This window comes from Petaurus breviceps, unplaced genomic scaffold (genome assembly GCF_028583685.1).
Source record: "Petaurus breviceps papuanus isolate PSGF00001 unplaced genomic scaffold, PetGlider_PUasm1.0 186, whole genome shotgun sequence".
Lineage (NCBI taxonomy): Eukaryota > Metazoa > Chordata > Mammalia > Diprotodontia > Petauridae > Petaurus > Petaurus breviceps.
This window is the reverse complement of record NW_027185798.1, coordinates 7,477,294-7,500,648: the sequence shown is the minus strand read 5'-3', so window position 1 is coordinate 7,500,648 and position 23,355 is coordinate 7,477,294. Positions and strand designations below refer to the sequence as shown.

General features: G+C 41.8%; 2 protein-coding genes across 3 annotated transcripts in view; both read left to right on the top strand.

The window, feature by feature from the left end:
• POR (cytochrome p450 oxidoreductase) overlaps positions 1-23,355 on the top strand; it is a 203,683-nt gene that overhangs the window by 10,720 nt on the left and 169,608 nt on the right. The gene's annotated exons all lie outside the window — the stretch shown is intronic.
• CCL24 (C-C motif chemokine ligand 24) overlaps positions 22,314-23,355 on the top strand; it is a 6,970-nt gene continuing 5,928 nt past the window's right edge. The window contains exon 1 of the mRNA XM_069089462.1: positions 22,314-22,578. Within this exon, the coding sequence (XP_068945563.1) occupies positions 22,506-22,578 (73 nt within the window). The 5' untranslated portion in view covers positions 22,314-22,505. The remainder of the gene's footprint in view (positions 22,579-23,355) is intronic.

The window sequence follows — 23,355 nt, the reverse complement described above, 5'->3', positions numbered from 1 at the left end:
TATATAATATATGTGTAAAAATCTTCTAAATTCAGAAAGAAGCAAGAGGGCAAGGGGATAGGGTGGTGGGAGAAGATAAGGGAGGGGTTCTTGGAGTGGGGTAAGTTAAGAAATAGAAGGGCAAGGTAGCAGGCAGAAGTAAAGCAGAAAAGTGAGGAGGGATTGGAATAGTGTGAGAAGGATAATGAGGAAAAATAGAAAGGATGAAAATATACAACAAGTAACTATAGCTTAGAATGTGAATGGGATGAATTTACCTATAAAACAGAAACTGTTAGCAGATTAAAAATTTGAACTCAACAATATGTTGCTTTCAGGAAATGCTATAAAAATGAGAGATACACACAAACATAATACAAAGGTCAGGGGTAGAATTTATTATGTAAAAAAAGCAGGGGTAGTCATCATGATGGAAAGTTAAAGCTAAAGTAGATTTGCTTAAAAAAAAAAGAAAAATTGGGAAACTACACTATGTATCAGCCATATTATTCAATATTGTTCTAGACCACTTAAAATAGTTAGTATAAAAAATGTCAGAGTATGCCAGCCAAATTATACACAGAAACGAAATTAATATAAATACAAAACGCCTTTTATACAAGTAAAGTTAGATCTAAATAATTGAAACAATATTTATTGTTCATGGGTAGGTAAAGCCAATATAAGAAAATGACAATTTGGGGCGGCTAGGTGGCACAGTGAGTAGAGCGCCTGTCCCGGAGTCAGGAGGACCTGAACTTGGATCTGGCCTCAGACACTTAACACACACACACACACACACACACACACACACACACACACACACAAACTAGCCGTGTAACCTTGGCCAAGTTACTTAACCCCAATTGCCCTCCAAAAGGCAAAAAATAAAATAAAATAAAATAATTATAAAAAAAAGAAAATGACAATTTTACCTAACTAATTTATTTATGTAATGCCATCCCAATTAAATTAGTAAAAAATGATCTTACTGAGTTAGACAAAATAACAACAGGGTTCATTTGGAAGAATAGGTCAGGAACTTCAAGGAAACCAAGGGAAAAAGATGTAAGGAGCCAGATTCAGTAGTATCACACCTTAAACCATATTATAAGGTGAGAGCGTTGTTTAAGTGTAAAATGGATAATTTTGATTATTTTAAATTAAAATTTTCTCATATAAATAAAACCTATGTGGCCAAGAATAGAAAGAATGTAGAAAATTGGGGGAAAATTTTTACAGACAATCTCTCAGATAGGATGTGATTGGGTTAGAATATTGCTGTGGTATAGGAAATGATGCACTGGTTGATTCAGAAAAACATGGAAAGACTTGGACACATGAAGGAAGATGTTATTTACCTTCAGAGAAACAGATGACAAGTGGAAATAAGCATAGTAAGGTTTTGCATATATGTGTATGAGTATATATGTGTATTTATGTATGTTTACAGATATCTGTGTGTATGTGTGTGGGTGTGTAGGTGTGGGGGGGGGGGGAGGGAAAATGATAATTTAAAAAAGAGAGAATGAAGGACAAACAAGAAGAAGAAGCAGGACTGTTCTAGTCAGCTACAATCACACCTTGTAACTGAATGGGACTCAACTGACCTTTGGCTTTCCCCTCCCTCCAGAAGAAGCTGGAGGTGCAAGAAAAGAAGTCAGTGTTATTAAATGGGAGATGGGAGGAGGGAGAAGGACTCTGCAATCATCCAATCCTTCCTACTTTGATGCTTTGTTCTTACCTGGTGCTCCAAAGGACCTTAAGCTTTAACCTGTTAGGAGGAGAAATAATATGGATCCTCCATACCCAATTTTCTCTCCCAGTCACTCAATTTCTTTTTCTTGCTCTAGACATCTTAATTATTGTTTGATCCCTGTTAGCTAAAAGTGATTTTCTTGGAGCAATTCTCTTGATTTCTCCTTTTAGGCTCTCTTTTGTATCATGTTGATTTGTATACATGTTGTATCTACCCAGCAGAATACAACCTCCTTATTCCCCAAAGGATAAGTCATCAAAGGAATAAACAAAATTTAAAAAAAATGTTGACTATTAACAACCAAAGGAAAGACTATTCCAAAACACCGACGGTAACAGAAATGCAAATCAGAACAGCACTGAAGTTTCATCTCACACCCAGAAAATTGGCACAAAGCAAAACCAATGGAAATAGTTCATGATGGAAGGACTTCGCCAAAACAAGCACTTTAGTACATTATTGGTGGAGTTATTAACTGATATGACCACTTTGGAAAGCGATTTGGAATTATGGCAGGAAAGTGACTAAAATATCCCCACCTTTTGACCCAGAAATTCTACTGGTAGGTGTCTATCCCAAAGCAATCAAAGATGGAAAGAAAGGCTCCACATACACCAAAATATTTGTAACAGTACTTTTTGTAATAACTAGGAAACAGAAACAAAGTATCACCCAGCAACTGGGACAACTGGTTGGCTAACCAAAGGTGATACGTGAATGGAATGGGAGACTACCATTCTGTAAGAAACGATGAACATGATAAATCCAGAGAAATGTGGGAAGAATGTGGGAACAAGAAAACATGAATACACAAGGACTACATATAACAATGTCAATAAAAAGAACAATAAAACTAAGCTGAATGCTATGTGATGATAAGAACAAACTTGGTCTGGGAGAGGAACTGAGAAAAGGCTCACATCTCCCACCTCTGTGAAGGTGAGGGACTAGGGAATATTTCATGCAAGGTCAGACTTGGTCCATAGGTTGGTATTCTCTCTCTCTCTCTCTCTCTCTCTCTCTCTCTCTCTCTCTGTCTGTCTCTGTCTCTCTCTCTCTCTCCTTCCCTCCCTCCCTCTCTCTCTCCCTCTCTCCCCCTCTCTCTCTCTCCCTCTCTCTGTCTCTGTCTCTGTCTCTCTCTGTCTCTGTCTCTGTCTCTCTCTCTGTCTCTCTCTGTCTCTGTCTCTCTCTCATGCTGGGTGGTTTGTGAAGTAGGGAAGGGGAAAGGCTGTATTCAGAAATGAGGGTGATGGAAAAACAAAAGGTATCAATGAGAATAAGATTTTAAATTTTAAAAAATAATTATGTAAGTTGAAAGAAGAAAAAATCCCAATGTTATTGTTCCGTAAGCTGAAGGATGCAGGCGATGTGTTTATTAGTTTTACTGACCTGCTTTTGTCTTTCTTTTTTAAGTGTATGTATTTGGAAATGACTGTGATATAAAAACTGAACCTTTCAATAAAAATTAGATACTGTTTTAAAAGAGTGTGAACTCCTTATGGCAAGGAATATTTAATTTTTTTTCTTTGAATCTCCAGTAAAAAATACAATTCCTAGAACATGGTAGGCTCACAGGACCAGACTTTGTACCTGGAAGGTAATTCAGAAGTCATTTAGTGCAGCTCCATTATTTTATAGATGAGGAAATTGAGAAGTCAAGTGACTTGCCTGACATCACCCAGGAAGCAAGTGTCTTATCTTGAGTTTGAATCGAAGTCCTCTAACTTCCAGGGGAATGCTTTTCACTCCAAGCCACCTGTCATTGTGCTTCTTAGGTATCATAGGACCTGGAGTTAGAAAGGCCTGAGTTCAACTCTGCTGGTAGCCGCTTACTAGTTGTGGGACCCTGAGAAAGTCATTTAACCTGTTTGCCTCAGTTTCCTTATTTGTAAAATGGGGATAATAATAGCATATACCTCCCAGGACTGTTGTGAAGATAAAATTGGTGATCATTGTAAAGCACTTAGTGCAATCCCTGGTAAATGTCAGTGATTATTAAATATTTATTGAATCACCACTTTTTTTGAGATAAGCAAACTGAGGTTCATAGAAGGGAAATGATTTGTCCAAGGGCCAACAGCTACTACATAGCAGAATTAGGATTTGTCCTTTCCACTCCATTGCTGCTTATAATTTTACAGCAAAATGTTTATTCATATTATAGGTACCCTAGGGGCCCAGAAAAATCAAATTTGAGATTAGAAGATTTTGTTGATATAGCAATTGTGTATTTAAGGGGAAATTCAAAGACTTAAGAGACCAGATGATGGTTAAGCAGGTAGAAGAGATTTTGATCCCTGGCTTTAGTTCTATTTCTGTGCCTTTTCCCATCCCTCTACACTGGAGAATGGATGAGGTTTGGAGCTGGAAAACCAAGGAATCCTGAACACTAGTTCATACATGAAGGATGACCAAATGTTCAAGACAAAAATAAGGAAGCTTTACGCAATGTTCATCATAAGCTAGAGAGTGAAGTGTCTGACAGAAAGCCAAACCCCCAGTCAGCAGCTAGGTCAAAAATAAAGAGGGGCATGAGCCTGGGGATACTAGCAAATTAGCTACAGGGAGTCTGTTCTTTCTTCTAAAGGGCTGGGTGCCTGACCTGGGTTGAGACTATCTCCTCTTGAAGGTGAAAGTCTGAGATTCTAAAGGGAACAAGATATCATTAGGTAAAGAATAACAGAGGTTTTCCCTTTATCCCAAAAGGCTTTTAGTTGAGATGATTGCTTTCCTTAAAGAGCTATTAAAAAACAAACACCAACTTTCAGCCTTTTGACCTTTTTGAGCTCAACCATGCTCATAAAGAAGTGATGTGAGGGTTATATTCCAAAGAGATTAGAGAATTCGGAGGAGGACCTGTATGTACAACAATATTTATAGCAGCTGTTTCTGTGGTGACCAAGAACTGGAAATCAAGTGGATGCCCATCAGTTGGGGAATGGCTGAACAAGTTGTGGTATATGAATGTAATGGAATACTATTGTACTATGAGAAATGAGAGGGGCAGCCAGGTAGCACAGCGAGTAAGAGCACCGGCCTCAGTGTCTGGATGACGTGGGGGATCGAATCCAGGCTCAGACACTTAGCACCCACCCAGAAACACCTGGCCGTGTAACCTTGAGCAAGTTACTTAACCCCAATTGCTTTAAAAAGAAATAAATAAGAAATGAGGAGCAGATGGACTTCATAATAACCTGGAGAGACTTATATGAACTGATGCTGAGAGAGAAGAGCAGAAAGAGGAGAAATCTGTACACCATCACAGACACAATGTATGTGTGACGACTAACTTTGATAGACTGGGCTCCTCTCAGCAATGTAAGGTTATAAGACGGCTCCAAAAGACTCATGATCGAAAGAGATGTCCACATCCAGAGAAAGAGCTGCGGAGTCTGAATGCAGAGTGAAGCAAATGACTTGCTCGGTTTCTTTTTCTTCTTTTGTTTTGTTTCCTCTTTCCCATTGTTCATTTCATCAGTTAAAATCCTTCTTTACAACCTGACTAATGATTAATGTGAAGATATTTGTAGATCCTATATTGCATTGCATGCCGCCATGGTGGGAGGGGAGGAGGGAGGAAAGGGAGGGGAAGAAAATTTAAAGCACAAGGGGCTGTGGAACTGGATGTTGTACACTAAAAGTAAATAAACAAATATAAAAAAAGAAGTGATGTGAAAGAACTTGAGAGAAGCTAGAAGCAAGGGCTGCTGCATCCCCCTGTGCCCAGAGGGTCTGTGACTGATAATCTCTGGCCATAGTTCTGACTCCAGTGAATGGCCCCAGAGCAGCATCATAGAAAAGACCAGGAAAAGGAGCATTATGGGCAATACTGACCCTGGCTGCCCATGCTCTCTATGAGTGCTCCCTACATGTGTACACCTTCCCCACTGAGGATGTGGGTGGTAGTGTTACCTTAAGTTTATGGGGGAAATACGTTACGCTTATTTTTTCTTCTTATTCCATTTAATTAACTCTATTTGCTTTGAACTAATCATATCCTTTGGATGACTATTAGAGACAACACACCAGTGGGAGGCTTGTGAGTCTGAGTTTAATCATAGTAATAATGGTAGCCCTACAGGAAGTGTCTCAGGCAATATTCAAACTCCTGTCTTTGTGTCTCCAAATTCTATGTTCTAGTCTAGACTCACAGAGTAGCCATCACTGGGGTCTGTGATCACAGTCTGTGAACTGGGGTGTACGGGTGGGTTCCCACAAATGCTACATGAATAAATGTGAGCTCTAACGGTCAGACCTAATTCTGTGACTTCTAGGTTGACCTTATGAAGATCTTTCACTTGACAATCCTCCTAAATGTTACCACAATTATGGTACAGTAATTAATCTGTGGGTTAGGAAAGAGGTAGTAGCTATTGCCAATAACAATATCATTGCCAGTAATAACAGTGTTGCCCTGAGGATGGTACCAGCCACCTCTCACTCTGATGCTGTCTGCTGACAACTCACAAAAGGAAAGCTAACCTGAGCTTCTGGGCTGTTATTTCTAAAGTGTTCCCCAGACCGTAAACAATAAATGTGTTTACAGGGGAAGAGTTAGTGGAAGTACCCAAGCAGCAAAGCAGTTCAAGTCTGGGTAGTTTGGTAGACAGAGTGGCTTTCCTTGACTTCCTCAATGTTGCATATGTGTGCCTAGAGAGAGTTTTGTGCAATCAATTATATTGAAAGCTGTATGGAGGTCTTAGGGCAAGTCAAATACCAAAAGGTATGAGCATCAATGATGAAGTCACAAGGATAGTGACATGTGGGTCCTTGAGGACACCTTTCCATTTGTTCCTGAGGTGGCATTGTCAGTAGTCTCAGGAACCTAGCAATCTAGTTCTGGCAATCTGAAATCAGGAGCTATGTAAACCCAGGTAAGGATACTAATTTCATTAACCTAAGTAGGGATGGTCTTCTTATCCCATACTCAGATTTGAATATTCAACAAAATTCTGTATCTTTCCAAACCTTTGTCTCAGCCAAGTTCAGTAGTTAGGAAAATAAAGCATGTTCTACTCTATAGCCAAGTAATTAGGTCCTCCCTCTGATTCCTGCCCCATCAGGGGCTAATCTCATATCTAGGTGATTGTTTTTTTAATGAGGAGTATGGAAAAGACTTGGAAGTTAGTGTCTGGATTGGGAATCTCAGAAATGGACTTCTGACCAGGTAGTGGTTTCTTTGAGTCCTCCCTTTGAACCTTGACCCTTAACTTGATATTCGTGGATTTTATTATGAGGTTAGTATTATGATAATGGCATTAGTGAACTTGTATAGGACCAGGGGATCAGAAAAAAATATACAGAAATTGAAACCTTCACCCCTACCCGCCCCTACCCACATTCCAAGTTCTTCTTTGTCTCTATCAGGGTTTATAAAATACTATCACTCCTTTCCTCTTCGTTCCCCCATCCTCTGGGCCTAAGGCACACCCCTTTTCACCCTCCTTATCCGCCTGATATCAGATAAAATGCCCTCCATATCAGAACATTTGATTCAGCTGGAAACTAGCAGTACTTTGTCACCTGGAGGTAAGGGTTCCTTGGTTTCCTTCTTCTCTGTATGGTTCTCTTAATTATGGGCTCTGCTTGGGGTGGAAGTCACTATGCCAGCCCAGGACAAAATGGTGAAGTGGAGGAAGGGGGAACATTGGTTAGAACCCATGAGGAGTTTAGTGTTCGGTTCTGGGCACCAGTTTCAGAATTGACTTTGTTTAGCTGGAGTCCAAGGGATAGTGCCCATGATGGTAAGAGAATGGGATACTGGGTCATTCAAGGATCTGCTAAAGAAAATAGGAATGTTCAGGTGGGAGAAGGAAGATTTGGGGGCTGGGGCGGGTGGGATAACTAGCTTCAAGCATTTGAAGGCTATGACAGGCTCATGGTGGAGGAATATGATATGTCTGCTTTGTGAGGCAAATAGTAGGCACTTAATAAATGTTTGTTGATTGATGACTGGGTGTCAGAGAGCAGACCTAAATTCATTGTCAAGGAAACACTTGCTGACAGATTCAGTGGCCCCCAAATGTAAGAAGTTTCTTTGGGGAAAAATGGCTCCCCCCCACCCCCACCCCAGGAAGTCATAGACAACACTCAAAGGGATGTTAGAAGTTATATCCAGTCCAATTCCATATTTTATGGATGAGGAAACTGAGACAGCCCTCATGATTTAAGTAACTAAATTTCACTCTGTGGGGGATACTGGGACCCCAAAAATCCCCTACCCAAATTTTATGAAAATCAGAGGTGTCTCAAGGTAAGAACAGGAAGCATTTATTCAGTTCTTTCGAGAAAAGGGCATCACCTCTACTAGCATGGACTACAGAAGTCAAAGTGAGGTTATATACCCTAGCATAAACAAGCCCCCTCCCACCACCATCCCTTACTCCCATTGGCTGGGAGTCGAGCTTTCAATCTAGGTGGGAAAATCTGGCCAACTTAATGCTGAAGTGGCAGTGGAGGGGGAAGACAACATACCACTCTGAGTTTTGAGTCCTTGTAAATCATGTAATTTCTGGTAAAGGGGACTCAGGCTTGTTCCCACAAGAAACCTTACTAGAGTTTGGGATATAGTCTGAGAAGTTTTCACGCCTCTCGCTCAATCCTTCCTAGCATCAGAGTTTTAGAACTAGAAGAGGCCATTAGTGGCCATTGAGTTCAACCTTGTTATTTTATGGTTCAAGAAATTGAAAGCCAGAGAAGGCTTAAGGGACCATAGAGTGCTGCTGGATTTGGAGTCATTTCAGTTGTGTCCAACTCTTCATGATCCCCATTTGGGGTTTTCTTGGCAAAGATACTGGAGTGTTTTGCCATTTCCTTCTCTGGCTCATTTTACAGATGAGGAAACTGAGACAAATAGAGTTAAGTGACTTGCCCAGGGTCACACAGCCAGTAAGCGTCTGAGGCCAGATTTTTAATTTAGGAAGATGAGTCTTCCTGACTCTAATTACTTAGCTATCTGAAAAAGACCTGAGTTTAAATCCTGCTTCAGACACTTTGGAGCTGTGTAACCCCGGATAAGTCACTTAATGTCAACCTCACTTTCCTTATCTGTAAAATGAGAATAATAATAGCAAGTCAATTCCTTCTCTGGATTTCAATTTCTCCATCTTTACAACTGGTGGTGGTGGTGGGGGGGGGTTCAACTAGATCAGTGATTCTCAGCCTTTTAAAGTATAATGCCCCTTTTTTATTTACTAATTTTTTTTAAATAGATTTTTATTGATAGTTTTTATTTTTACATCTCCTAAATTTCTCCCTATATCCCTTCCCCCCCTTTTTTTAAAAAAAAGAGGAAGAAGAGGGAAACCCCCCCCCCAAAAAAAAAACGAATGAAAATCTCAAAATGATCTGACCTAACGATATTCCACACCTTTTGGAACTTGACCTCTGCCAAGGAAGGGCTGGGGGAGGGGAGGGAGTGTGCTCTCTCCAGTCTCTTCTTTGTGGCCAAGCTTGTTCTTGAGAATTGTACAACTTTTGGTTTTGATGGTTTGACGGTTGTTCTTTCCATATACATTATTGTAGTCATTGTGCATATTGTTTTCCTTGTTCTATTTACTTCACTTGAAATTAGGTCACAGAAGTCCGTTCTTCTCTACCTTCATCATTTTTGTAATTTCATTTGGCACAATAACATTCCTTTATGATCATGCCCCAGAATTTATTTAGCCATTCCACATCACCATATCTACTTTGCTCTCTTAAAGAAAGAACTGCTATAAATATTTTGGTTTACACGGAGGCTTTTTTTTTTTGTCAGTGATTTCCTTGGGTTATATCTCTCCCTACCTTGCATGGGAATAGTACCTATGAGAGTCACCTGTTTTGGTGACTGTTTTTTTTTTTAAAGATTCCATTTCAATTGAATGCTTTTGCTTTAAGGAAGACAAGTAAGTTTTACCTAATACATGATGAATTGGCTAAAAATTAGTTTTCATATTATGAGAAATAAACCTCAGAGTTTAAATTATTTTTTTGAGGGGGTTAAAAGTTTAATTCTCTTACTCCCTTAAAATAGCCCTATTCTTAGAAGATTTTTGGTGATTGGGCGGCTGTGAATAGAGTACTGGCCCTCAAGTCAGGAGTACCTGAGTTCAAATCCAGCCTCAGACACTTAACACTTACTAGCCATGTGACCTTGGGCAAGTCACTTAACCCCAATTGCATTCCAAAAAGAAAAAAATTAATTAAAAATTTTTTTAATTAAAAAAAAGATTTTTGGTGGTTATATCAAGTGCAGAAACCTGAGAATAGATGGTTTTTTTTTTTTGGAGGTCAATTGGGGTTGTCACTTGCCCAAGGTCACACAGATAGTTTTTTTGTTTGTGTGTTAAGTGTCTGAGGCCGAATTTGAACTCAGGTTCTCCTGACTCCAGGGCGGGTGCTCTATTCACTGTGCCACCTAGCGGCCCCAGAACAAATTATTTAGAAAGTATTTCTTAGAGTTTTGTCAACTGACAGATGCAAAGGGACTGGAAGGTGGAGAAAGTAGTCTGATAGAAAATAATATATTTGCTAGGTGGCAAAGCAGATAAGGGTACCAGCCCTAGAGTCAGGATGATCTGAGTTCAAATCTAGCTTCTGACATTTACTGACTGTGTAAGCTGGGATGATCGTTTACCCTCTTTTTGTCTCAGTTTCCTCAACTGTAAAAGAAAGACGATAATAAAGCACCTGCCCCCCACTGTTGTTGTGAGGATCACATAAGATAATAGTGCAAAACACTTAGCACTGTACCTGGCACATAGTAGGCACCATATAAATGCTAGCTATTATTATTGTTATAACATATGAAGCTGTAATGTCAATTTTTCCCACAGTGATTTGACAGTAAAAGAAAAGTCTATGGAAAGAGGAAATTGTGAGGATATACATAACACACACTCGATAAAAGGGCTTCTAAGTGTCCTTTCGAAGAAGACAAGTTGAACCTAGTGGTACTAAGACAACGCTTAGCAAAGTAGCCAAGCTTACATCACGCGGAAACAGTGAGTTTGTGAAAACAGGATTCTTCTTAAGATGAAAGAAAAGTGTTGTGGTATTTGTGATGAGGGACAGAATCCCAATCGGTTCAGCAGGAACCCTGATCTCATCCAAGACCAGGAAACCTGCACTGGCATCTGGAAAGAATTCAGCTCAGCCTTGCTTGGAGTTAGAGTTATTACGCCATTACAGCGGGCAAGAGTCCTTAGGGGACCTGCAAGTGAGAGGGGTACATGCTTTTACTTTTAAAGGGTAGGGCTGCCATCGTCAGGGCTGACCTTGGAGGGAAGGAACCTCAGTGCATAGATAAAGGTTAGAGCTGACCAAGAGGAACTTGTGACTTGAGTGCGTATAGTTCAGATGAGATTTGGGCCAGACCGGAGGAGACGTGAAGAGATTAAGTAAGAACAAAGGAGTCACTGGGTGTTGCCTAGGCTGAGTGAGGACAGGGGAAAGGGGCAGAGCCCGAGGTTGGGAAAGGGATTTTACAGATTACAATTTTACAATACAAATTGTAGTTACAACTGCACAGACTGGTTTTACAAATTGGTTCCACAAATTGACCTAGACCCCAGGTACCCCATCATTTGGAACATGTTTCCAGTCTATGACTTAGAAATCACTTAGCATATGAAAAGAAAGGTCAGATTAGCTTTTACATTCGTGTCCATCTCAGCTTTTCTCCTAAGGGGGCTCTTGCTCCAAAGGATGGACAAATGTATTACTCATATGATCACTGAAATACTGAGTTCATGGAAACAAGATTGTCCTCAAAATGAAAGAAAAAGGAAAGTGGTATTCTGAGTGAGTTTCCACTCTATGTGGGAATGGGGGAATTGAGTGAACCATGCTGACTTCTTTTTGTGACTCAATTCTGTATCTAGTTCAGTTCCTTTTCTATTCACTTATGGATCTCGTCCAATTTCTGTCTTATGAGAAAACTATATTCAATTATAGGAATTGTGAGAAAACTTGTTGCATGGTTTGAACCTAGCCCCGAGGGACTGGGAAGCAGGAATGCCTCTCTTGTTGCTTAGAGACTTTTGTTGCTTAGAGACTTTTTTTTCCTTTTTTTTTTTGGGGGGGGGAGCAATTGGGGTTGACTTTCCCAAGGTCACATGGCTAGTTTTTTGTGTTAAGTGTCTTAGGCTGGATTTGAACTCAGGTCCTCATGACTCCAGGGCTGGTGCTCTATTCACCGAGCCACCTAGCTGCCCCTGCTTAGAGACTCTTAATTCAATATGTAGGTTATGCTGACCAGAAACACAGTCAGATCTGAAGATTGATGCAAGGAGTTTTCTCACAATTATGCATCTCAAGCAACCCATATGTCTTATCTGAAAACTGGTCCTGTATTGGTCAATCAAGTTACTGTTTCCTTATTCCTTTGTTTGAATACAAGGGAGCAGGCCACCTCTTTTTCTGATTCCAGGGAGTTGTACCTGTTTGCTCTCCCCTTCCAACTTGAAAAGCCTCTAATCTTTCTTCCAATTGGAAATCAGATTACCTAATATTGTTCCCTGGTTTAATATACTCTTAATTGTTTTCTCTTAATGCATAAAAACCTGTAATCGAAGTTCAGTGCCAAGCTGAGGATGCATGTGTTATGCAATTAGCATGGATTGTGTAATAAATAAATGTGCTCAGAAGCTTGAATCTTTGTTTCCTCACTTATTTCAGATTTCACCCATCACATGACTTAGAAATCATTCAGCATACAAAAAGGACAGTCAGACTACATTTTATGTTCATGCCCACCTTTTCTCCTGATGAGGCCCTTGTACAAAGCATGTTCAAATGTATTATTCATGTATCTGAGGGCACATTTGTTCTACCATATTTTTAAGTCCTTTCTTATTTTTAGTAGTTTTTGCTTTTAAGATAAAGAAGAGTTTAAATAGCCCCCTCCTTGGCCCCATATCCTTGGAAAATTTACATGCATCAATAAAGATGATCTGAGTAGTGTTTTTAAAATTTATAAACACAAATAACTTTTTTTCCTTCCTTTTCGGTTTTTTTTTTTAATTTTTTGATCTTCATTAGTTTGTTTACTTTTGGTTTACAAGATTCAGTTCCACAATTACTTGAGTTTCAAATTTTCTCTTTCCACCCTCCCCTCCCCCCACCCCATGTCGCATACAATCAAGCATAGGATCTGCAAATACTTTCACATTAGGCATTAGTCAGGTTATAAAGAAGGATTGTATCAGATGGAATGAAGAATGAGAAAGAGGAAACAAAACCAAACAAGAAAAAAAAAGATCCAGTAATTTGCTTCAATCTGGATTCAAACTCTGTTCTTTCTAGTTCTTTCTCTGGGTGTAGACATCTCTCTCCATCATGAGTCTTTTGGGATTGACTTATATCACTTCATTGCTGAGAAGAGTCCAGTCTATCAAAGTTGGTCATCACACATACGCTGTGTCTGTAATTGAACGCAAATAACTTTTAACAAATTTTATAATAAAGCTTTATTTTCTATTAAGAAAAAAAATACCAACGCACAAGTGCATCTAACTTTCCACAGCTCCTCCAATGGTGATTATTCTTGTCTTTGGTCATTTTTGCCATTTTCCTGGGTGTGAGAGAAGCTTCCAGATTCTTCCATTATCAGTGAGTCAGAGCATTCTTTCATATAGTGGTTGAGACGGCAATTCTTCTGAGAATTGTTCATATCCTTTGCTCATTTCCCTACAGGGAATTGCTTTTGGTTTCCTCTATTTTTTATTTGCTGTCTGTATACTTTGTAATCAGACTCTTATTAGACAGAGTTATTTGATATGCACATTTTTTCCCACTCAGTCAACAGCTTTCTTATCATAGGTGTATTGATTTGTTTTGTACAAAAGCTGTTCAATTTCATGGAATCAAAATGATCTATTTTTATCTTTTGTCAATGCCTCTTTCCCTTCGTTAGTTAAGAATACATCTCCTGGGGAGGCCAGGTGACGGATCAAATCAGGGCACAGATACTTAGCACCACACCCAGAAACACCTGGCTGTGTAACTTTGAGCAAGTAACTTAACCCCGATTGCTTTAAAAAAAAAAAAAGAATACATCTCCTACTCATGGCTGTGAAGGGTAGAAAATCTGCTTCTCTCTAAGTTTCTTTAATGATATACTCTTTAATAGTTTGAATTTATTGAAGAGTGAGGATTTCTATTTTACATAAATCATGTTTGTGGTCCCTTCTAGCTTGAGAAACCTGTGACCCAAGGTTTCTCCCATGCTTGGGATGATCTCTCTTTCCACCTCTGTGTCTTGGAATTCCCATTTCTCTTGAAAACTAAGCTCAAAAGTTACCTTCTCTAAGAAGTCTTTCCTAATTCTCTCCCCTCCCCCCAATTAATTTGTATTCATTTAGATGATTCTCCTCCCTCTCCCCCAGGAGAGTGCAAGTTTTTTTGAGGTCAAGGACTAGTTCCTTTTTCATCTTTCTATTCCTAGGTCTTAGCACAGCATCGGGCACATAACCCTTCATAAATGCATGTGGATTGTAGAATGTGTGAAAGCAGATAATGTATAATAAGTTAGAAAGATAGGTTGGGGCCAGCTTGGGAAAGGTGGAGTCATATTTGATCCTAAAGGCAGTAGGGAATCCGACTCTCTCTAGGAGGACATTGATGTGGTCAGATTGAGGAAAATCCCTTTGGCAGCTGTGTAGAGGATTGCTCAGAAGGAGAAGGGTCTTCTGGGAAATTGGCAATGGATTAGGCAGGAGATGATGAGGGCCTGACTAAGTTGTCAACTGGCCCTGTAACTAGTGAGTAGGGCTGTAATTCGAGAGGCCTCTTGGAGGTAAAAATGACCAGATTTGGCAATTGATTAGATATGTGGGGTGAGGAAGACAGGAGTCAAGGATGACAGTGGGCTGACTGAATGACGGTAGTGCCTTCAATAGAAATAGGAAAGTTCAGAAAAGGGTCAGTAGGGGTGGTGATGGGGTACCTGGGGTCTAGGTCAATTTGTGAAACCAACTTGTAAAACCAGTCTGTGCAATTGTAACTGCAATTTGTATTGTAAAATTGTTATCTGTAAAATTTCTTTCCCAACCTTGGGCTCTGCTCCTTCCCCCTATCCTCACTCCACCTAGGCAACACCTTGTGACTCCTTTGTTCTTACTTACTCTCTTCATGTCTCCTCCTTGGTCCTTGCCTCAGGTCTCCTCTGGTCTGGCCCAAATCTCATCTAAATTATCTATGCACTAAAGTCACAAAATCCTCTTGGTCAGCTCTAACCTTTATCTATGCACTGAGGTCTCTTCCCTCCATCTGGTCAGCCCTGACAATGGCAGCCCTACCCTTTAAAACTAAAAGCATGTACCCCTCTCACTTGCAGGTCTCCTAAGGACTCTTGCCTGCTGTAATGGCGTAATAATGAACTTTGTCAACTCTAACTCCAAGCAAGGCTGAGCTGAATTCTTTCCAGATGCCATTGCAGGTTTCCTGGTCTTAGATAAGATCAGGGTTCCTGCTGAACCCATTGGGATTCCGACCCTTATCAGTGGAAAGGGAAGATAATGAGATCTCTTTGGACATGGTAAGTTTGAAATGTCTTTGAAATGCTTAGTTCTCTAAGTCTACCATGCAGTTGAGGATGGAGCTCATGGGAGAGCTTGGTGCTCTAGAAAGATCTAGGAGACATCAGCGTAGAAACAGTGGTCCAATCATGGAAGCTGATGAAGTTACCAAGTGAGTACAGAAAGAAGAAAAGAGGTCCCAGAACAGAACCCACAGTTAGGGAATGTGACATGCAAGATGACCAAGCAAAGGAGACTGAGAAGGAACAGGCGGGAAGGGAACTTTCATCAAAACTAGGAGAGGAGAGAGTCTCCTGGAGCGTATCACAGTTAACAGTGACAAATACAGCAAAGAAGCTAGGGTCAAGATGAGGACAGAAAAAGGACACGCAATTTGGCAGATTTTAGGATCTTTGGTTACTCTGCAGTTTCCACTGAGTAAAGACGGAAGTCGGATGGTAAAAAGAAAGGAAGTGAAGGCAGCAAGTGGAAATAGCTTTATCTAGAAGTTTGTCTGAGGAGATGGAGAGATAACTGTTAGGATAATTCTCTGGAGAGGATGGCCAGATGCCCGGGAATGAGATCAAAGGTAAATGGAGAAGGATGAAATGAGAAGGGCCACCTCCTCATCAATCAACGTAGGAAGCACTGGGAATACAAGTACATAAGAGACTGGAGGAAAAGAGAAGAGATGAATATTTATAAAGTACTAAATGCTTGGCCCCTTCGCCCTCCTTTACCCTACTATGTCAAATGGTTTTGAATTATAAAGAAAGAAAGAAGAGGGAAAACATAGCACATGATTGACTAACTATTTTCTTAATAAAGTAAGAGGCAACATCCTCTGATTAGAAGTGTGAAGGGAGGAGGAAGAGGTTTGAGAGACACGAGGAGAAAAGGTTTAGAACAGTCACTGCAGTGAATGGAATAGGAAATGAATTCGAGAGGTGTAGGCAGATTGCCTGGTTTCAGTGAGGACCCAGTTAAGTTTAGCTAACAGAGAACCCAATCTGCATTATTGCATGATTTCCTCCATCTCCATTTGGTAAGCATATGAATTGTTCAGTTGTTTCAGTCCTATCTGACTCTTTGTGACCCCATTTGGAGTTTTCTTGGCAGTGATACTGGAGTGGTTTGCCATTTCCTTCTCTAGCTCATTTTACTGATGAGGAAACTGAGGCAAATAGGGTAAAATGACTTACTCAGGGTCACATAGCTAGAAAGTATGTGAGACCAGATTTGAACTCAGGAAGATGAGTCTCTAGACTCTAGGCCCAGCACTCTATCCACAATGCTACTTAGCTGCCTAGCATGTGAGCAACTACTGATATTATGATTAATTTTTTAAAAATTGTATTATAAGGGAAGGCTCCTTGGGTAGGGAAGGGAGGAAAGATATGCTCAGAAATGAAGGTGATGCAGAAATAAACAAAATCAATAACATTTAATAATAACAGCCATTGTCATAGGTAGTAGTTTATTATTACAAGTGATATAATGGTTCTCAAGCTTTCTTTGGATCCAGGGAGATCTGGATGCAAATCCTGCCTGTGATATATACTGGTTCCTTGGCAAGCCCCTTAACCTTTTCAGTGCCTCTGGAAAGCTATAAGTTACAGAACCTCTCACTGGGAGTTCTAAACCAAGGTGCAAGTCAGTAACAATGTTGATAATGACCAACATAGGAACCCTTTTAAGGCAAATATATTAACTACCTTTTGGGTCAGATCCTCTGGAGCCAGGGGGCAGAGGCTGGACGGGTATATACAAAAGGAGGATTTGTCAGCGTGTGTGGGGACCCGCAGCGGGTGCACGAGGGCTCCAGGCCCTGGGCTCAGAGGGAGAAGGGCTTCTGCATGACTGTGGTTTTCTCTCCCTGGCACAGAGCCAGGTGCCTCAGGACACAGGGACTTCGGGACAAGTGAGAGAAGTGAGTTGCTGATCCTTCACTGATATGCTTTGCCAGTCTCTGGAAGCTCCTCCACACCCAGATTTCGGCTCTGTGCTAGAGAAGGGGAGGAAGGAAATGAAAGAAAGAGCAGAGCCCATTCATGAAGCAGTTCCAGGAATGGGGAGGGCACACCACTGGCATATCCATGGAGCAATTATGATCAGATAGAGAATTAATGCATCAAACAAGTATTTATTACAGATTAGAAATGAGGGTGAACAGCAGTCCCCACCACCAACTGTGTGCCAGGCTTTGTACTAAGGGCTGGAGATACAAAGTCAAAAATAAAAGTCTTCATCCTCAGAGAACTTACATTCTGTTAGGAAGGACGAAATATCCATCAGGATAGGTAATTTTAAAATACAGATTACCTCCCCCCGCCATTGCCACCCTCTTACCTTCCTCCCCCCAAGTCAGATACCTAGCCTCAGTCTCATATTCACATGGCCTTGTCCTCAGATGCTGTCATGGCCCCCATTAAAGCTTACCTCCCTGATCATTCCCATTTCCATAGGGGACTCTGGCAGACAAACACTTCAAGACACACAGTGAAAAGCCCCCGAAAGGGCCCCGGTTAATTCGGTAAATCATTCAACCTTATAAAAAGAGACCCATGGTCTCTAAGAGCCCTTCCAATTCTAGATCTGTGATTCGTTGAATTTAAGCTCCAATGGTGGGGTTTCAGGCACTGTGACAGGTAGGCAGAGGAGAGATTTTTGGATAAGAGCCCTGGCCATGTTTTTCAAATTGCTGCTGTTTTGCTAATAGACACACAAATCAATCTTCCATAGTTATTGACTTTTCCCCAGGCAAGAGGAGTGGGTTCTTATGGGAACACACTTAGAAATGTCTGCCACCAAGGAGAAGGAGGAAAACATTAACCTTGTTTCTGAAACCTTCAACCTCAGAGCCAGACCCACCGCCCTTTGCCATGGTCATATGGGTCACACCTGGAGGAGACCATTTGATCAGACAGCTAAAGGTGGAGGTTCAGCAATCAGTTTCAATCCCCCCTGCCCTCCTCCAGGGGAGGGGGGGATGAAATGACTAGACCAAGGTCACTTGATTAGTTAAGTGACCACAAAGCTCCATGGCCCTTGGATGAAGCATAGGACGGCTGTCACATCATCTCCTATTCCTCCTTCTCTCCTCTCAGTTCTTCTTTTATTATGATTGAAGGGAAACGATTCTGGCCAGGCTCAGGATAAATTAATACTAGGCCTGTGTGACGGTTCAGGTTATGAATTGGCAAACATGACTTGAACCCTCCCTCACCCACGCCAACATACAGGTGGCAGGGGTGGGGAACCTGTGGCCTCTAGGCCATATATGACCCTCTACATCCTCAAGGATTTGTTCTGGAAAACTTGGACTCAGTCAAAAGGCTGCCCCCAAAGCTGAAGGGACCCCAACTCCGGTCTAGAGCAAAGCTTCCCTAAGGGAAAGTTAAGTGAGGGGGCAGAGGAGAAGGACCTTTGAAAATAGGTCAGGATTTCCCCTGAAACAGTGACTCCATGGAAATGAGTCAGGGGAAATCTTGACCTTTATTTTCAAAGGGGGGTGAGAGAGGGATCAAGTCCTGTTTACTGGCCATCCAGTCTGTACCTGAAGACTTCCAGTGATGAGAAAACCACTAGTGAAGAGAGAAGCCTTTTCCACCCAGCAGCTAAGCTTAAATTGGTCTGTTTGAATCTTCCACCATTCCTGGTTCTGCCCTCTAGGGTCAATCAGAGCAGTCCCACTATGGTAGAATACAAATAGACTGACCAGATGACAGCTCCCAAAGGAGATCCCAGGTCTTCCCTGGTTACAGCTGCCTCTCTTCCCCTCTCCCTCCCTCCCTTTTCTCACATTTCTGCTATCCCCTCACCCCCTTCTCCAAATCTGCTCCTTCATCCTTCCCCACATTCTCTTAGAGATGGAAATGCCTTTCCAAGTCAACCCATCCAACCGGATGAAGAAAATGACTTCGAGTGGGGAAGAGATGTCCTCAAGATCACACACACCCCTCGTAAGATCCAGTGGAGAGAAATTGGAGCCCCATAAGACTTGGCTTCTAATCCCAAATCTAGTGGACTCTGTGACTGTGGGCAGGTTATGCTACCACCATAAGCCTCAGTCTTCTCACCTATAAAATGGGGATAATCATACCTCAGGTACCTACCACATAAGATGTAAAGCTTAGAGGGATATTTAAATCCCAGACGTCCTCTTGATGCTAGTTCAGGGCACTTTCCTCTTCCTTCTCTACCTTGCTGCTTCTTCTCTCTCTCCTCTTACTTCACCCTTGTCCCCAGCCTCCAATCTCTCATTGTTAAATGTTACTGTTACTCCCAACTCTTCAAAGCAAGGGAGGATGGTTAGATTCTCAGACTGGTAGTTGGAATACTTGGGCACCCACTTCCTCTCTCTGGGTTTCAGGATTTAGCTTTTACTGCTTACTTTGACGGTGACCAGATCATGTGGTTTAGATTATTAATAGCAAGAGCTAGTGTTTGCACAACTCTTTAAAGTTTCCAAAGCACTTTACATATGTTATCTAATTTGATCCACACAACCCTGTGAGGCAGGTGCCGTTTACTACCCCCATTTTACAGATGAAGAAACCCGGACTGAGCCAACTTCAATGACTTACCCACAGTCACACAGTAAATATCAAAAAAGCTGGAGTATAATTCACGTCTTCTAGGTTCCTGATAGTCACATCACCACCACCTCCATTTCCCAATGTATACACCTCCCCTCTAGCCCAAGGCCATCCTTTATGCTGAAGAATTGTAAAGAAGGTAAAAACCAACCAATGTAGTCCAAAAAAGTCTGCCATTCTATGCAGTGATGCACACCCAGTCTTTCTGCCCCTTCCCCCACTACCCTGCAAAGAAATGAGGGGGAGGTGCCTTCTCCTGTCTCTTCTTAGGGGCCAAACCTGCTCATTATAATTTTGCAGGATTTTCAACACAAGAGATAGTGATAAAATTTTAAAATGTGAAAATTTTTAAAAAGTAAAAAAATTTAAAAATAATAAATCACCATTGACACATGTATAGCACCTTTAGTGTTTAGAAGGCATTTTATCATCTGCTACCTCATTAGATCCTCCCAAAAACAGTAGTCAGGTACTATTATTCTCCCCTTTTACTGATAAGGAGACTGAGGCTCAGCGATTAAGTGGCTTGGTCAAGAGTAGGATTTGAACCCAGGTCTTCTTGACTTTAAGTACAGCTCTCTTTCTACCACATCAGACTGCCTGTAGTCAGACCTAAACTGCCTTTCTGCCTGTGCCCTTCTATTCATCCAGTCTGCTGATCAGACTCTGTGCCTGGCCTGTTCTCTCTGTGTGGCTCTCAGACCCCACACTCTGCACTTTCTGTTTAGGGGAGCGGAGGGAAACAGAGACCACAGCAAGTGAGGGAAGGTTGTCTCAGATAGTCACTGCTGTAGAGAACCCTGTTGACAAAGAATTGCCCAATATATCTTCATATGTCTAGAGCTGGAAGGATCTTTAGAGGGCATCTAATCAAACTCTCTTCATTTTACAGAGGAAGAAATGAAAGGTTATGAAGGGAAGTTAAGGGACTTATCTAAGGTCACACAGTAAATAACAGAATCAGGATCTGAACCTGTGGCTTCTGGCCCAAGAGCCTGTTCTCTTTTCTTAGCCCAGGGCTGGGCATACAGGAGGGATTTCAAAGAACTATAGAATCAAGGTATTAGGGGTCATAGAGTCCCAACTCCCTTGTCTTATTTCATTTTTAAAAATTCTCACAAAAGCATTTTTTTTTTGCTTTTTTGGAGGATAATTGGGGTTAAGTGACTTGCCCAAGGTCACACGGCTAGTTTTTGTGTTAAGTGTCTGAGGTTGAATTTGAACTCAGATCCTCATGACTCCAGGGCCAGTGCTCTATTCACTGCGCCACCTAGCTGCCCCCTAAAAGCATTTTTTTTAAAGCAGTATTAATGTGGAGTGTATTGATACAGCAGACTTCCCAGCAAAAAGCCCTTCGAAATCCCGTTCCTGGAACACTTCATTTTTGGCTTGTTAACAGGAAAGGAGGGCTGCGAGTGCTCACTCTGACAGCCTGATATTAACAGTCACCACAGTAATTGATGCTATTCCATTGGCTCCAGTTGCATTGTTCTGACCAGCCCTGCATGTGGATCTGTGGGCTCCATTTTCTCTGCTCTGCATTCTTTCACAAGAATCTTCTCTGAACTGTTCATCTTTGTCATTCCCACTTGGTTTAGATGGTTGTGGTCAGCCTTGAGGATGGTCCTTGGCTCTGCATTCTTCTCGGCATCCTTTCTCAAGAATCTTCTCATGTTTCTCTGAGTTGTTCATCTCTGTCATTCCTTGGAGCTCAGCAATATTCTATTGTCTTCCTGTGTCTTAGTTTTAACTCCCCCAACTCCATCCCACTTGCAGCTCTGTCCCAATACCCTCATTTAATGGAGAGAGTAAAAAGAAAAGGAGGAAAGTGACCAGCTTAAGGTCACCCAAGTCAGTTGATGGCAGAGGCCAAATTAGGATATGGTTCCCTTGACATTTGGTCCAAGTGTCTCTACAATCTGGAATTGAGCCTAGGCAGATTTGTCAGCTGGGTAAGTGAGGTTCCTTTGGTTGGTCATAGAAGACCCTGTCTGTGGAATGGTGGAAAGGGCTCTGAATTTGGAGCAGGGACCAGAGTTTAGTCTCCTCTCTTCCACTAACACCTGTGTAACCTTGGGCAACCTTCCTGGGCCTCAGTTTCCATCACCTGAAAAACAAGGCAAGTTGTTCTATTGGAACCTCTAAGATGACTTCCAGTTCTAGATTTAGGAACCTATAAGCCTTTCCTAAGCCAGTAGCAGCTAACTTGATTTAATTAAGGCTGTCTGGCAAGTGTCATTAGAAATACAAGAAGAGAGGGTGGGACTGAGTTTCTGGATGCTTGGTTTCACTGATTAATCAGCTGGAGCCAGCCCAACTCTTGAGAAAAGGCTGCCAAGGACCACCCCCTGAAAATGGAAAAAATGAGGTTTAGATCCGGATCAGTCCCCCAAAGTAAACCCCTTGATTCAGCCCCACCTCCAGCTTCCCTTTTCTTGGGTGGTAAAACACTGAGGATTCTTTAATTCACAAGAAAGGATATTTCCTCTTTACTGGAGAGCTATAAAAGGAGTGGGGAAGCTGTTGAGGAGTCAGAGGAGTGAGAGCAACCCATTCCCTAGGGCTCTTCTATCTGCTTTGGTTTGGTTTTAATCTTTTTTTTACGGGTGCTTAACTGTTTACAAAGATCTAGCTTCATTCTTCCATCTCTTCTCCCCTGACAAGACCATGAAGGCTTCCATAGTGATTCTCCTTCCCCTCTTACTCATGGTTATCTGTTGTCCAACTGGCTTTGCAGCAGGTAAGATTGAATTCCTTCTACTTGCCTTGCCTCTCTTCTCTGCTCCCCCCCTCCCTGTGCTGAAGGTATGGATAGCATGATCTCTGCTTCCTGAGGCAGAGAGCCTAGGGATATAGGGCAGGATAGACTCAGTATGCTTGGTTTGGGATCTAGGAAGTTGAGTGGAATGAAAGTTGAGGGACTGGGGATGGAGAGGGGCAATGAGAGCCAAGAATAGAAAGGCTAAGTTCCAGGGAGCAGGGTTGGGCCACAAACATGCAGTGCCATACCAAAGCATCCTCAGGCCACCAGTGTGGTGGGGAAAAGTCACTGGATTTGGAACGAGGAGCCCTCGGCTCCACTTATGGTTCACCATTACCTTGCTTTCTGCCTTGAGTGAATCCCCATCCAGCCAGAACTTCAGTTCCTCATCTGCAAAATGAGAGGGTTGGACAAGATGGGCTCTAAGGGCCCTTCCATTCTGACATTCTGTGATTCCATAGGAAGTCAGCTAGGCTCAGGGAGGGAGTAGAAGAAAGAAAAGTAGGCAGACAGCAGGGGAGCAGAGAAGGAAGACGAGGTACGAGATGTTACTACTGCTACTACCACCAATACCACCACTACTACTACTACCACCACCACCACTACTACTACCCATACCACTACTACCACCACCACCACCACCACCACCACCACCACTACTACTACCACCACTATCACTACCAATACCACCACTACTACTACTACCACCACCACCACTACTACTACCCATACCACTACTACCACCACCACCACCAC